The 13,586-nt window shown below is 32.4% G+C and overlaps 2 protein-coding genes across 2 annotated transcripts; one reads left to right on the forward strand and one right to left on the reverse strand.

Moving 5' to 3' along the window:
- Window positions 1-601: 601 nt before the first annotated feature.
- LOC118751331 (protein kinase C-like) lies at window positions 602-7,188 on the reverse strand. Its single transcript, XM_036486129.1, has 7 exons — window positions 7,031-7,188; window positions 4,759-5,533; window positions 4,351-4,673; window positions 2,535-2,728; window positions 2,412-2,469; window positions 2,222-2,334; window positions 602-766 (listed from the first exon to the last, which is right to left on the reverse strand). The coding sequence occupies exons 3-7, from the start codon at window positions 4,502-4,504 to the stop codon at window positions 602-604; spliced, it is 684 nt and encodes a 227-aa protein (XP_036342022.1). The 5' UTR covers window positions 4,505-4,673; window positions 4,759-5,533; window positions 7,031-7,188.
- A 2,603-nt stretch (window positions 7,189-9,791) lies between these two features.
- Window positions 9,792-10,695, forward strand: LOC118750507 (protein KRTCAP2 homolog). The gene is made up of 3 exons (XM_036485225.1): window positions 9,792-9,899; window positions 9,992-10,295; window positions 10,352-10,695. The coding sequence occupies exons 1-3, from the start codon at window positions 9,896-9,898 to the stop codon at window positions 10,473-10,475; spliced, it is 432 nt and encodes a 143-aa protein (XP_036341118.1). The 5' UTR covers window positions 9,792-9,895; the 3' UTR covers window positions 10,476-10,695.
- Window positions 10,696-13,586: the final 2,891 nt, after the last annotated feature.

The following is a 13,586-nucleotide window of genomic DNA, read 5'->3' on the forward strand; positions in this document are numbered from 1 at the left end:
TAGTACTAAACCGCTAGTGAAATGGACCATTTTGACAAAAAATATTCAATCATACTCTATACATAAATATTTTTCGTTTTATTTGAAAAAAAAAAAATGGCCCAGCATTATTCAAAGGAGAAAGCAGAATATGAATAATATTTCGTCGGAAGCGCAAATCAGCACAAAGTGAATTTAGCAATAGTTTTTTGTAATTTTGTTTATCCAGCGCCAAACTACACCCAAATAAATAATAAAAATACTTATATGTATGTTTGTATGCATGTACATGTCTATGTTCGCACCAAACAAATATAACATAAAACATTTAATATTTATGTATATATATGTATGTATGTAGATAAGTATTCTTTGTACCAAATAAATTTAAAATTAAACTTTGAAATAATTACCTAATTTTACCCAAAAAAAAAAAAATCCATTCTAATTGGCTAAATAGTTGTGAAAACAAGAAAATTCAATAAGAACAGGAAGTGTAATGTGACCAAATTATACTGCGATAACCAAATGGTGAAAAGGATAGTAACTAAATACAGTTATTCACTGTTATGAGCGTATAAATTAAGAATATATTTTAATATGATTATGGTAAATAGCAGGTTTATGGTAAGGATGATTTTATACCTCCAACGCCACAGCGATTTGTCGCATGCGTTGACTTTTCTGTGGCAAATATGCGCCATGTACTTACCAAATAAATTTTTTGGCAATGTGAACAAAAAGTCGGCTGTCGCAAGAAAGTCGCCATAAACTTGTGTCCGTTTACCTGTTAAGAGAGCAAATAAATAATGTTTTTTACTATCTATGTATTTACGTATGTATTTATGTATGATTTTTTATATTAAAGGTTGACACATTTGCAGATGACTGCAAATTGCAAATACCTCCAAAAATTTAGTTTTTTTATTAATTTTTTTTTTAATCACCTCAGATGACCAAACAGTTTAAGCTTAAAAAATTTACATACAAATATTAAAAAAAAATTGTCTACGGTATCGTAATAATGCGATTCTCGATGCTGTTTTTGAACTTTTTTCAAAGACTGGTTTAAGAAAAACTTGAATAACTCAGCCAAAACCTTACCAATTTAGACTTCCGAGGTATAATTGGTAAGGTATTTTCTCACCTTTTTAATTTCTTTGCGGATAAGCTCATTCAAAGTATGAAAGAGGAAGGTAAGATAAACGGGTGTCATTCCATGTTGAATTAAGATGTGTTGGTATTTGATAAAGAAAAAGTTGGGACGTGAGTTTTTTTGCAAAGAAATAAAAAATGTGAGAAAATACATTTCCACTGATACCTCATAAGTCTATATCGGTAAACTTTTGGAGCAGTTATACAATTTTTTTCTTACTCAACTCTTTGAAAAAATTAAAAAAAAAAAACAGCATCAAAACTCTCGTTATTATGATTCCGTTGTTACAAAATTTTAATATTTTTATGTAGATTTTTTATTTTTTTTATTCAAAAAAAACTGCAATTTTAGAGGTATTTTCAAACCGGTCTAGCTCACTTAAATCTTAATACTTTCCGAAATATTTTGGTAGAAGTCTTAAAATATAATAGGCCAGAAGCCCACAACTTTTTTTGGTGATGCAGTCTAATGTAGTACATAAGTGTCAGCAAAATTTTCGAAAGTGCCAAAATGTTTTTTTCCCTTTTAAACAGTGATATTTGTTCCTTAAATCCGTACGATTTGCAAAATAATGATCCATATGTATGAACATATAATTCGTTCTACACATGTAAAAAAATAACACGGATTTCGAAATACATAAATGGGTTAGGAGAAGTAATGAATACAAAAGATAGTACCGCTAGCTTAGAGTGAAAAGTTGCTAAGTCCGCTTTTTATGAAAACAGATATTTTGATACAGGAGGCTAGAGAAATTAAAAATCCATCATTTCTAAAAGATTAAAGGTCCTCATTTTAGGTTTTCTCGCTTATATTCAATGTAAGGGAAATTTGCCAAGTCCAAAAAAAAAACCCGAAAATTCAATAAGGCTACGAAATCTTTTCATATAGATCGAATCCCTCTGATTCGTATGGAGTTTTGCTTTTTCTTTAAACAGGCAAAATGTTGTATTAAAAGTTTTGAGAAATACTTGAAGAAAATGGCTATAACAAGTTTTTTCCTCTGCTGTACAATTTTTAAATCGGGCAACTTTTCACTCTAAGCTAGGGATATGTTGTTATTTGGCATACGCAATGATTTCTAACCTGATGCACACGCCGCCGCATGGCACCGCGACGGCGATTGAAACCAGCGCGCTCTTTGAATTCTTTATTTTGGGTAACCGCTTCCACCACTTCAGCAACATCCTTATTGGAATCTATATCAAGAAAAAGTTTATCAATGGGTATGTGCGCTTCCAAAAAAAAAAAAAGAAAAACCTAAAAAATTACATACCAACTCGATTCTTTAATTCGATTATAATATGTAGTTTACCCTGTGGCTCCAAATTCACCTGCAATGCGAATTCGATTTAGTTCTGTTTTTTTTTTTTTTTTTAATATCAAAATTTTTGCTTACCCATAAATCAAGTACACCCGTTTCATTTTGCATAATATCTTCAAAAGGTATTTGACAATTGGCAACAAAATCATCCGGTGGCAGCGCTGCGTCGTGAAATACCGTCAAATTAATATTTTTTGCATTGGTAACATCGTGAACGAATTGCTCATTCCAAACTGGATCGAATGTCTTGGGTCGCGTTGTAGAGCGATCTAAAAAAAGTTGTATTTTTTAAAGTGAAAATTAATGTATGAAACATAAGTACATATGTACATATGTACATATGTATGTATGTATATGTTCATATATGTAGTTGTTCCCAAAATTATTTTTCTTTTGTTTGTTTGATGCTTATTAATTTTTTTTATAGAAGCATAGCTCATTATCTAACAAAAACCACATAAATCCGAACTTGAATCTTTGTACCAACTTTCACAAAAATGTCTAAATTTTTATTCAGAATTTTTAGAACAATTTGGCATTCATTAATTTTGAATAATTTTTTGTTGACGTATTTTCTTCTATATTTGAAAATGCCTAGCACCGTTAATAAATCAAATTCTAAATGCAATGTTAACAACTTCAAGCTTGCACTTTATTTTACTAAAGTACAATAGCCAATAAAACTTTTGGTAAAAATTTCGAATTTTTTTTTATATTTGTACAAAATTTTAAATTCGTATTTATGGGATTTTTGCTAGATAATACTTTTATAAAAATTATTACATATTAAACAAATAAAAGAAATACATTCAAAACTTCAAAATATCGCACTCCCTTTAATTTGGTGACAAATGTACATAATAAAAATATGTATATATTTTTTTTTATTAATAATAATATTTTGGCGCTTATACTTTTGCTAAGTATTAGGCCAGCTTTTCCTGCAATTTGTGCTGTGCGTCTTGATGTTATTACACAAAATGGAGGACCTACAGTTTTATGTCGCCTCCTATTTTTTGATGTTGGGTCGAACCGGGCTTGAACCCAGGCCCTTCGGTATGGTAGCGCGCACTGCTAACCACTACACCCCAGTGACCAAGTGTGTTCGATATAAATTCATGTATTAATTGCCTTAAAAAATTCGTTTAAAAGCAATCTTAACGAGAAAATATCACGATGGAAAGAAATATCGCGTGCGAGAGTGATTAAAATTAAATTAAAAAAAAAAAAATACATAAATCATTTTTGGGTAATATCAAAACCATTTTAAAGAGACATCAATGCAGAACGTTCTATAGTCACATTGAAAGGTTTCACTGAAATCGGCGTTTGAATTGTTGGCCGCGAAAACCACTTCTGTTTTTTTTTATCCCGTGCGAATGCCTTAGTTTTTGCAATTAACTTGAAAACGAAAAATTGCCCAAATTCAAAATTGGCACCTAATTAAGAGCTATAAGTTAAGCCTATTGTAAAAAAAAAAAACAAAGTTTTAGATTACGTTCGATGGTCATCTTCGACATTATGGAAATGCCCGTTTGTAGCAAAGATCAACACAGATGACAAAATTAATATCGAGGGCTTATGTATATTCAATACCCTCTATCTGGACTTTTCACAAAAGTCAGATTCTGATATAAAAATCCACCTAAGACTTAACTGTGTGGTTTTTGGTACAAACTAATACCAACAAGTATTTTATCGTTGGTTGTTTGTTAAAAAATGAAAATTATCATTGAACGTCGACCTTTCAATAAGTTAACATTAAATATTTTAACTATTGCAGCAGTTGCGGTACATTTCTTCAGATTAAAAAAATTATTAAAAAATCGGTCACTATTCGTACGCAAATTGAAAATTTTAACACTAAAAGATACCGATAAATTGTGCTTACCAAAATGATTATCGTCGACATCGATCGATATGTAAGGATCGATCGGCTGTTCGTCGGCCAACTTTCCGAATGTCAAATTGTGGCGCTTTTGAAAATCGGTTGGTCGTAGCCCGATTGCCTCACAAACTTTTATTTGTAATTTTCCCGTAAACATTGTGTAGATCAAATTTATTAAAAGCGTTTCAAATGGAAAGGATACCACTGCAAAGGTTGTGCACAATGAACGAGCTTAGGAACGATATTTAAACGGAAGTTGTGGGATCGCACTAATCGTTGGCAGATGTCGCGTTTGCAGTTTCACAAAATGTTTCGAAAAGTATATCCTGTGTACACGAAATAAATGGATTATATATGTAAATACAGTGCTTATGTAGATATGTATGTATGTATGTGTAAACCGGAACTCACAATTGAAGACCAATTCAAAAGGTGATAATGAAACGGAAATCCTCTCGAGTTGCGCGCACAGTAACACACACACACACACACACACGCACACGCACAATTTTACTCTGCTGCTGCTGTAGAGAAACGGTGGGGCGCGCGTGCGCCTTTTTTAAAACACGATCACTGATAATTTAACGAATGCAAGCGTTTACGTTATTTTTTAAATATTTTTTTTTAGATATTTTTGGGTGGATTCAATTGTAAATATTCGTTTTTTTCTGCGGTATTGATATTAAAATAATTTATTAACCATACATGCATACTATATTGCACAGTATTTTTATTTTTTTTGTGTTAAATACACATACATATATGTATATGAATTTCTTGTTTGCTGCTTCCACTTTGTGTACTTTTTCGCATTCACTTTCGCCTTCAAGTGGCAAATGAATCCAATTCATAAAAATTATTCTGTTTCAATTGTGTGCGTGTGTGTGTAATTCACCTAATTACACTTTTATGTTTGTGCCTCTGCTGTTGTCGATACTGCCGTTGCCGTTGATGCTGCTTTCGTTCGTCGTTTGTGCGATTGTTGCGCACTTTGCCCATTTAATGTCAATTCAAGTTCGCCGTCGCAACACTTTTATCGTATTGTGCGTTACATTTACATACATACTATGTGCATTATGATTTTTGTTTCTTGTATTCGCGAAAGAGATTTATGCTATTTTTCTACTCCTGCTGCTGCTTATTAAATCATAATGTTGCAGGTTCTTTTTGGTTGCCACTTTAGGTTCTGTTGTTCAGGATTTTGCTTATTTGTAACTGCAGCTCTAGTTAATAAGAATCTACATACTACATAGTATGTATGTGTATGTACATATGTATGTATAGAAAATAGACAAGTTGATACATACATACATACATACATATGTATGTATATCCTTGAATTTATATTTATGCAATTACACTAAAAAATTTTATTTTCTTAAAAACAAAAACATTGTGACAGTGTTGCAACTGTTTTTCGTCAACGCTAATGCAGTGATATTTATTTGGCTAGAGGCTCATATGAATTTGTGGCTGTGTCTAACTTGTTATGTTATCTTCTAAATTTGTACATACACACGTAGTATGTATGTATGTATATATGTACACCATATGTACATATATGTAAATACAAATGTAGATGCGTTCATATGCTACAAACATATGTATGTACATACATACATACTCACATGAGTACTTTTGCTCTTGTGCTTTTGGGTTGCTAGTTTTGTTATACTAAGTAAGTATGTATGTAGGTATTTTTCCTCGCTACTTTTAATTTGCTACTTTACTTCTTGCTTTGCCTCATGCTTCTGGCCTTATTCTCATTCTTGGTAACTTGATTGACTGAAGACTTGGTGGCTAGCTAGTTGGCTGTCTTAATAGTTGGGTTCCTTCCTCCACTTTTGACGTTCTTCCCGTTTTTTTTTGCTGTTTCTAATGTTGGTATATTAGAAAGAAATATGTAGCAGAGTGGAAAAAGAACGGAAGGTATTTCACTTCCACTTCCCCCTTCCTATTTGCGCGCGTACACAAACACACGCTCACTTATGGTAGTATTTACTTATTAAGGTATTTACCACACTTAATTTATTAGATGTCTTAATGTTTAATTCCAAAGGTTTTTCTTGGTTGTACTTGGATAAATTTGTTTTCGTTTTTTTTTTTTTTATATACCATTGTCCCTAGTCACTATGCTTCGTTTGTCCATTAGAGCTTCGTATCTAAATGCTTCTTCCACTACTTCAATATTTGCTTTCGACTTAAATTCCTTTACTCATATTCGATTGCTTTTTGGTGCTTCGTTCGTTTGCGCAGACACCACAAATTCTTGATCTTCTCACATTCGAGATTCGTTAATTACATACATAAATATGTATGTATGTACAAATGCATTTACATACTTATATTTTAGTATTATTAGTGCTCTTGCAAGAAGGTATGAAAAATTTTTCCGACATCTTATATATTTTTCTTATTTTGCAAACATATCTTCTATCTAATATTTTCCTCTGACTTTTAATAAAATGCAAATTCCAGCAGAAATTCTATAATTCGCTCTGGAAGAATTTTCCAACGAAAAACTTTTCCTTACTATTTGCACAAAAAGTGGGTGCACAAAATATGAGGAAACTGTGTAGAGAAAGAAGCAGAAAATGGAAAGAAGTCAAATACAAAAGTCGTTTGCGAAATTTTCACTTTTTTCAATGCACAACTCAATATAATTCACAAAATTTCTAATTACTTCGTTAGTATTTCATTTGAACTTGTATTTGTGCTTGATTTTGTAATTATTAGGCTTTGTTTTCCACTATAATTTTAATTTTGAATATGAAATACACGAATTTTCTTCGCGACTAAAGACTTTGGATTTTCAGCGAATGTGGAGCAAAGCGCAATGAATGGAATTGGTATTTCCACTGAATGGAGCTTAATACAGGTTCGCATGTGGAGCTTTTTTGTAAAGCAAACATCTGACTCCCAAATACCTGTGGTCATAACAATGCGGTGCCATACTGTTTTTATTATTGCGAGTTTTTGGGGGATCGTTTTGGAAAAAAACGCTTTTACTTATTTACATACATATGTACATTCAGGGCACATATCGTTAAAGCTCTATTTGAAAAATTTTAAACCTTAAAAAAAAGCAAACAAATCTTAAATGCAATCAGTAGCCAACATTTGTTATCGCTAATTTTGATTACCAAAAATCTCCAAAAGAATAGCAGGCACCCCTAACACCCACGCAACATTCCCCAATACTGCAGATCCATTTTTAAGGCGATAATGAAGTGGCAAACTGCCTACAGCATTGGGGAATAGCAAATTTTTAAAGTTATGTGCTGAACAGCGCGTGCTGATTTTATTTTTCAAAAACTGTAAATTCCTAAGAAAACTTTATTTTAACAAAAAAAAAAGGAAGGCTTTAAATACGAAGGCATTTTTGGAATGTAAAGGTTTTAACCGTATGATTGGAATGCAGATGAATCTTTTTATCCAAATAAAAATTCACTTCTAAAAGCCAAAAGATATATTTTTATTTATTCTTTCAAATATGAACTTTTGACAAAACTGTAATTTGTACTAGGAGGTAATTTAAAACAACTGAAGATTGTCCAAATACCACGATTTACAGTTAAAACTTAAGGCATGACGACATTGAAGTGAATAAATATTTATTTTTTGGCATACAATAAAAATGAAGAAGGAGACCAAAAAATGTATAGGGGTCTTCATCTAAAGTGATAAAAAAAAATTCCTTAAATTTATCAGTTTATCCGCATTATTTTAAGAGCGCACCTAAGTAAATAATTGCATTATTTTTTATTCATTTAATTGTTTATTATTTAACTTATATGGCTAGTTACTCTTGATTCTCGTCCATTGTGTTCATGTGCTTTTATGTGTTCGTGGCAAAAGCAAATACCTGTCAACCTGTAGGGGTTGAATTTTGCTGAAATTTACCCTGCAGGAATTCAGACTCATCCTAGGTTAGCCCTCAGATAGTCCGTATTGTTACCAGCACTAGTCCCTCATAATTCCCCTGCCAATGGTTTTAACTGCCATTTTTTGCATTGGCGTGTCATTGGAAAAGGACCGGTCCAATCAACACTGACCGTAAGATAGTCCTGGACTAGTCCAATTTTGGAGATTTTTTTCGTTGAAGTAAGATTGCATTCTGCACTTCGCAGATGCTTTTTCATAATTCGGAAAAACAAAAAAAAAATGTATCATTTAATAACCATGTTGCCTCTGACGGCATTTGAACCCGGACCCTCCTGAAAGCTAACAAATAGTGCCAAGCATCTCTGCGCACTGAGCTACAGCCACGCATGTAAATGTGTGTTCAAATGTTCACTTTGTATCAAGGCCAGACCAAGCGATTGGGACATTTACAGGGTGGTGTTCTTTAAATTTTTTTTATTTAATTGCAAGACAACACCACCCTGTCACTGCTAAACTGTACTTTTCGTCTATCTCTAGGCCGGTTCCTTGGGGACTTGTCGAAGGCTGACATTTTCGATGCAAGCAAATCTCCAATTCTGACCAGTCAAATTTTAACCAGTGAAGTACTAGTCCTTTACGCAAAATTGGCCGCCTTATTACTGCAGGGTACACATTTATCCACCAAATCGTTTGATAAAGTGATAAACTTTGGTTAAATAGATTTCCATACAAAGTTTGACACTTCATTTATCAAAATGTTAAATTTATCACTTTATCAAGTTTATCAGGAGTTTATCACTTTGAGGATCCCATATGTATTTGCACTAGGGTGATTGACTCGGTCTATCCAAACTGGTTTCCACCTTTTTTTTTATTGATATCTCTTGGTGGATTTTTTGAAATCTTGATTTTTCTAACCGGCTTTTTCATTTCAAAAAAATCTTGACCTCAATAAAAGTTTCCGAAAAATGCAATAATTTGAGATTAAAATAAGAGCCAGTGTGATTTTTTCACTGATTTTTTTTTTGTTTTACTTTTGATCTAAACAAACTTTGGACTTAATTTGCTTCTAATAGAAATAAACTGGATAGAGCCTGTGCCAATTGATAGAAAAAAATGGTGGTCTGGACATACAACATTGCAAGTTGTGATGGAAAATTTTGAAAGATCAAACTAAAAATTCGACACAGCAAAATTCAATTTATTTGTACACCACAATGCATTTTTCCAACCTGTTTCACCACGGAGAAGAAAGTTACCGATTGGCATAAAGCCAACGTTAAAGTTGTGTTTAATTTCGTTAACTTATGTAGCTCTACTTATGTAGCTCTGAAACGGAACGATATTATGTATTTTGATTTTTTATTCTTGCTCGATAAAATAATGATATCGATATATGTTGTTGTTGTTGTTCGATTTGTTTACCACGTCTGAGGGAGGCGGATTGATTATTCACCATTTCAAAAAAGTTACTCACCATAGAACTTACCATATGGCATAGATTACTTTATCTGAAAACAGGGTTTACGGGGTCCACAATTTCAATACACTTGAAATGCAACCCTGCGCTTTGTTTGCAATTGTGGAAGCTGAGTCGGCTTTTGATAAAATTCAACGTAGGCGTTTTTAATAATTTGTGAGTTAAATCTATCGTAGTTCCAAAATGGGTAAGTTTATAATTAATTCTTATAGAATTAGCGAAGTGCATATACATATATTAATCCGTGTTATTTAACAATTATTTACTGCACGAAAACAGGTGTGGAAACCAAGAGTGGTAGCAGTAATCTCGTTTCGGCAGTGATATCCTGCATACTGAGTTTGGTCATATTCGCCACTATGCGGTTCTACTCCGGTTGGATCACAGATACCCAAATGAATACAATTGTTGGTGGATTCATTGGTTCGTGGTTATTTGTGTTCGCGCTTACTGCTGTGTCGAATATGGAAATGCTTGTATTCGGCAATGACTTCCAAGCTAAGTTCATACCGGAAATATTGACTTGCTTATCGCTGGCTACAGTGGCATCCGGGGTGGTACATCGAGTTTGTGCCACAACATGGTATGTACATCAATGGTTATGATCGGGTCAGTTAATTGATATGTTTTCTATTTCAGCATTATATTTTGTATCGGCGCTTTGTACTTTATAAATCGCATATCTAATAAATATCACAATAAAAATGCTATTGCCGTAGAGCAAGCGCCTGTTCGGCGGGGCGGGGGCAAGAAAAATAAGTAAAGCGTTCACATCTAGTGGCCAACTACATTTTGCAAACGATATGCCTTAAGCGTACTTGTGTTGGCCATGTCTTTTTAAGTATTTATTTAAAAATAAAATTGTATTACTTATCTCAGTGAACATTTGTAAATATGCCTTCTTAAGCCTGCAATCTTGTTAAGTTAAACTTTTTGTATAATTTTAATTAAGTAAATAAAAAATTATACTTAACTTGTCATTAGTACCAGTATTTCGATATCCTGATTTCGCGGCAGGTTGTCCCCTAATCTTGTGATGACTATGGAACTAATCTCTTGATCATGGCAGTTGTAACAACATATGAATTCTCTTTGGAAATGCTATTGAAGTGACGGTCCTTGTCCAGACACGAACTAGCGCCGTTCAGGTTTCGTATTCCCCACTGTTGTAGTGTCTACTTAACCTTGCCTAGAATCGGATATTTCTTCAAGATATACAGGCAGGTTCTGCAATTCACTTCCGAGTAAATTTCATTCTAATTCGCTTTGGTTTCAAATTACTAGGGGTTGAAATTCACTCGGAAGTGAATGGCAAAACCTGCCTGATAGTATATACATATGTGCATATATCGCCAATTATACAAAATTTATAGGAGACGAAAAAAAAAATAAATTTTGCGTGTTTAAAGACGCATTCGCCATTAATTAAAAGATTTCGTATTACGAGCATATTGGCCTTATAGAATTTGCCGTTCCTCTTTTGGACTTTACAATTTTGTCTTTCTTTGAATATAAAAGGGAAGAGATAAAACAAGTGCCTTAATACTTTTGGAAACTGCATTTTTAATTTATCTTGCTCCCTGTATCAATATGAGCTTTCACAAAAGTGAACCTAGATATTAGAATGGCACGTACGGGAGCTTGGAAAACGGAAAGAACGCGAAAAGCTAGTAAACTCCATTTCAAACTGAATTGAAGCCGAGTGAAAAATATCAAAAATTTTAGTGGTTTCCTAAAAGGAGTACTCCATCGTTCGTACGGAACAAAGCTTACGAATTTACTAGTTTACGGCTCTAATTAAAGGAAAAGTAAAAAGTTAAAAAGCGAAGTATTTAGATAGTATATTAAGTTTGTATTATAAAGTAGTAACCAAAAACAAAAAATTCTTTGCTGCAATATTCGCGTGGGCCCGAAGGATCCCAAATAAATTGCCTGTTTGTACGGGACAGCTCTAGTCTACCATAAATTTTAGTTGCTGTGTGTTAAGTAAAACTTTAGCGAAATTAATGGTAATTCTAAAAGGTTAGATTAGGTTAGGTAGCACTGACATTAGTAATTATTAACACAACAAAACTTTTAAGAATACTTTTATTTGAAAAAGTTTAAGTAATCATAATGAAATTGTTTATAAGTGACACGTGTGTTTGTACCCAACAAGCAAAATAAACTTAAAGAAAGTTTTTTTTAAGTTTTCAATTATAAACATTAAGCTTACAAAACGTTGATTTTTTGTTTATAAAACGCTTGAAAGTAAGCGTAATATAATCGAAAAGGAACATTGGTTATAAGCGTAGAAATATAAACATGTAATAAATGTTCAAAAGAAAGCTTTTTATAAGCGTAAAAGTGTAAACTTATAATAAAGGTTCAAAAAAAGTTGTTTATAAGCGTATGAATATAAACTTACTAAAAATTTTCAAAAGAAAGCTTTTTATAAACATTTTTATAACCCTTTATTTAAAGATATTTCGTTTAAAACTAATACATAGATTGCTTAACATCTAGAAACTAAAAGAAATGCGAATTTTCGGTGGACTCATCTACACTCGCGAAAATATAAATAGGAAATAGACATTTTAGCATACAAATTCACGATAACCCACAAAAATTAAGCATAAAAAAGTTAATTATTACATCTTGTTGCGTGCTTTCAATTACATGCGGTTATTGGCAAATTGGAAAAACGACATCGATGCAGCTATATATTCCGCTTTATCGCCGCCATTCTCATTGATAAACTTTTCTGAAAAAAATTTAATATATTTTTAATTGAATGTTAAACTAAGAAAGGATAAGAAGAACTCATCATTTGACGACTCGAATGCTCCACCGATTAGCGCAGCGGGTCCTGGATTGGATTTTCTTGTTTTACCGCATTGGTTTTATTTAATTTTTTCTTTTAATAATATATTTAAAAAAACGTAAACACGTCACTTACGATGGAAAAAAATTTATATTTACTACTTCATGTCGTTCGCATTTGCATTTCATTTATAAGTTTAAGTTATTTATAAACATTCGCTCTCAAAACTTATTAAAGCTTTATTTGAAAAAACTTTTAACAAGCTTAATATTAAAAATGCTTATTTAACGCTTATTATAGCAAACTTACTTTAAGTTATTTTTAAAAACATTTACTGACATGCTTGTTGGGTATGAAACTTTCACGTATGTATATCCGTTTCATGGATTAAGATTTACACCACATTTTTTTTAGGAAAAGTGGGTGTCGAGACTATCGAAAGTAAAACTAGTAACATGCAACTAACCGCCCATTCACTGATATTTTGTTAAATTCAAAATACTCCGGATGTGGGCTTCGTTGTTGTTCACAGGTGAAAATGATTGATAACGCTTAATTCATTTTTGTCGTTGTAAAAAATATGTATCATTAAGTAAAATCATGTGCAAAATCGATTTATGTACATATGTGCTAACTTCATATTTGAAATATATTTGCGCTTAAAAATTCTTCCGGGAAGGCAATTAGTCAGGCAATAAATATGATATACCTTTTTTATGGAATGCTCGAAAATCGAATATTTCGGCGCAAACCCTCATTAAAAAAAAACAGGAGGCTTATTTTAATAATATATTGCACACCGTCTTCAAAAGAGTCGCAACTCAAAATTTGACATTTTTGAAATTATACGCTAAAAATGTACACAGAGCTTTTATTTACCTTTCAGCAAAAGCTGGAGCAAATTTTTGTTATAATTTGTTTAAAAAAAACCTAATGTAAAGTCACCCTTGCCCATATGTTTAGCATGTTCTACGAAATAGTCTTTCGCATTTTCTGGCGAACGTATTTTTTTGAGTTGTGACTCTTTTGAAGACGGTGTGCGATATGACATTTTATAGGTTAACGAAAACT

This window comes from Rhagoletis pomonella, unplaced genomic scaffold, assembly GCF_013731165.1.
Source record: "Rhagoletis pomonella isolate Grant_MI unplaced genomic scaffold, Rhpom_1.0 Rhpom_scaffold_00001, whole genome shotgun sequence".
NCBI classification, from domain to species: domain Eukaryota; kingdom Metazoa; phylum Arthropoda; class Insecta; order Diptera; family Tephritidae; genus Rhagoletis; species Rhagoletis pomonella.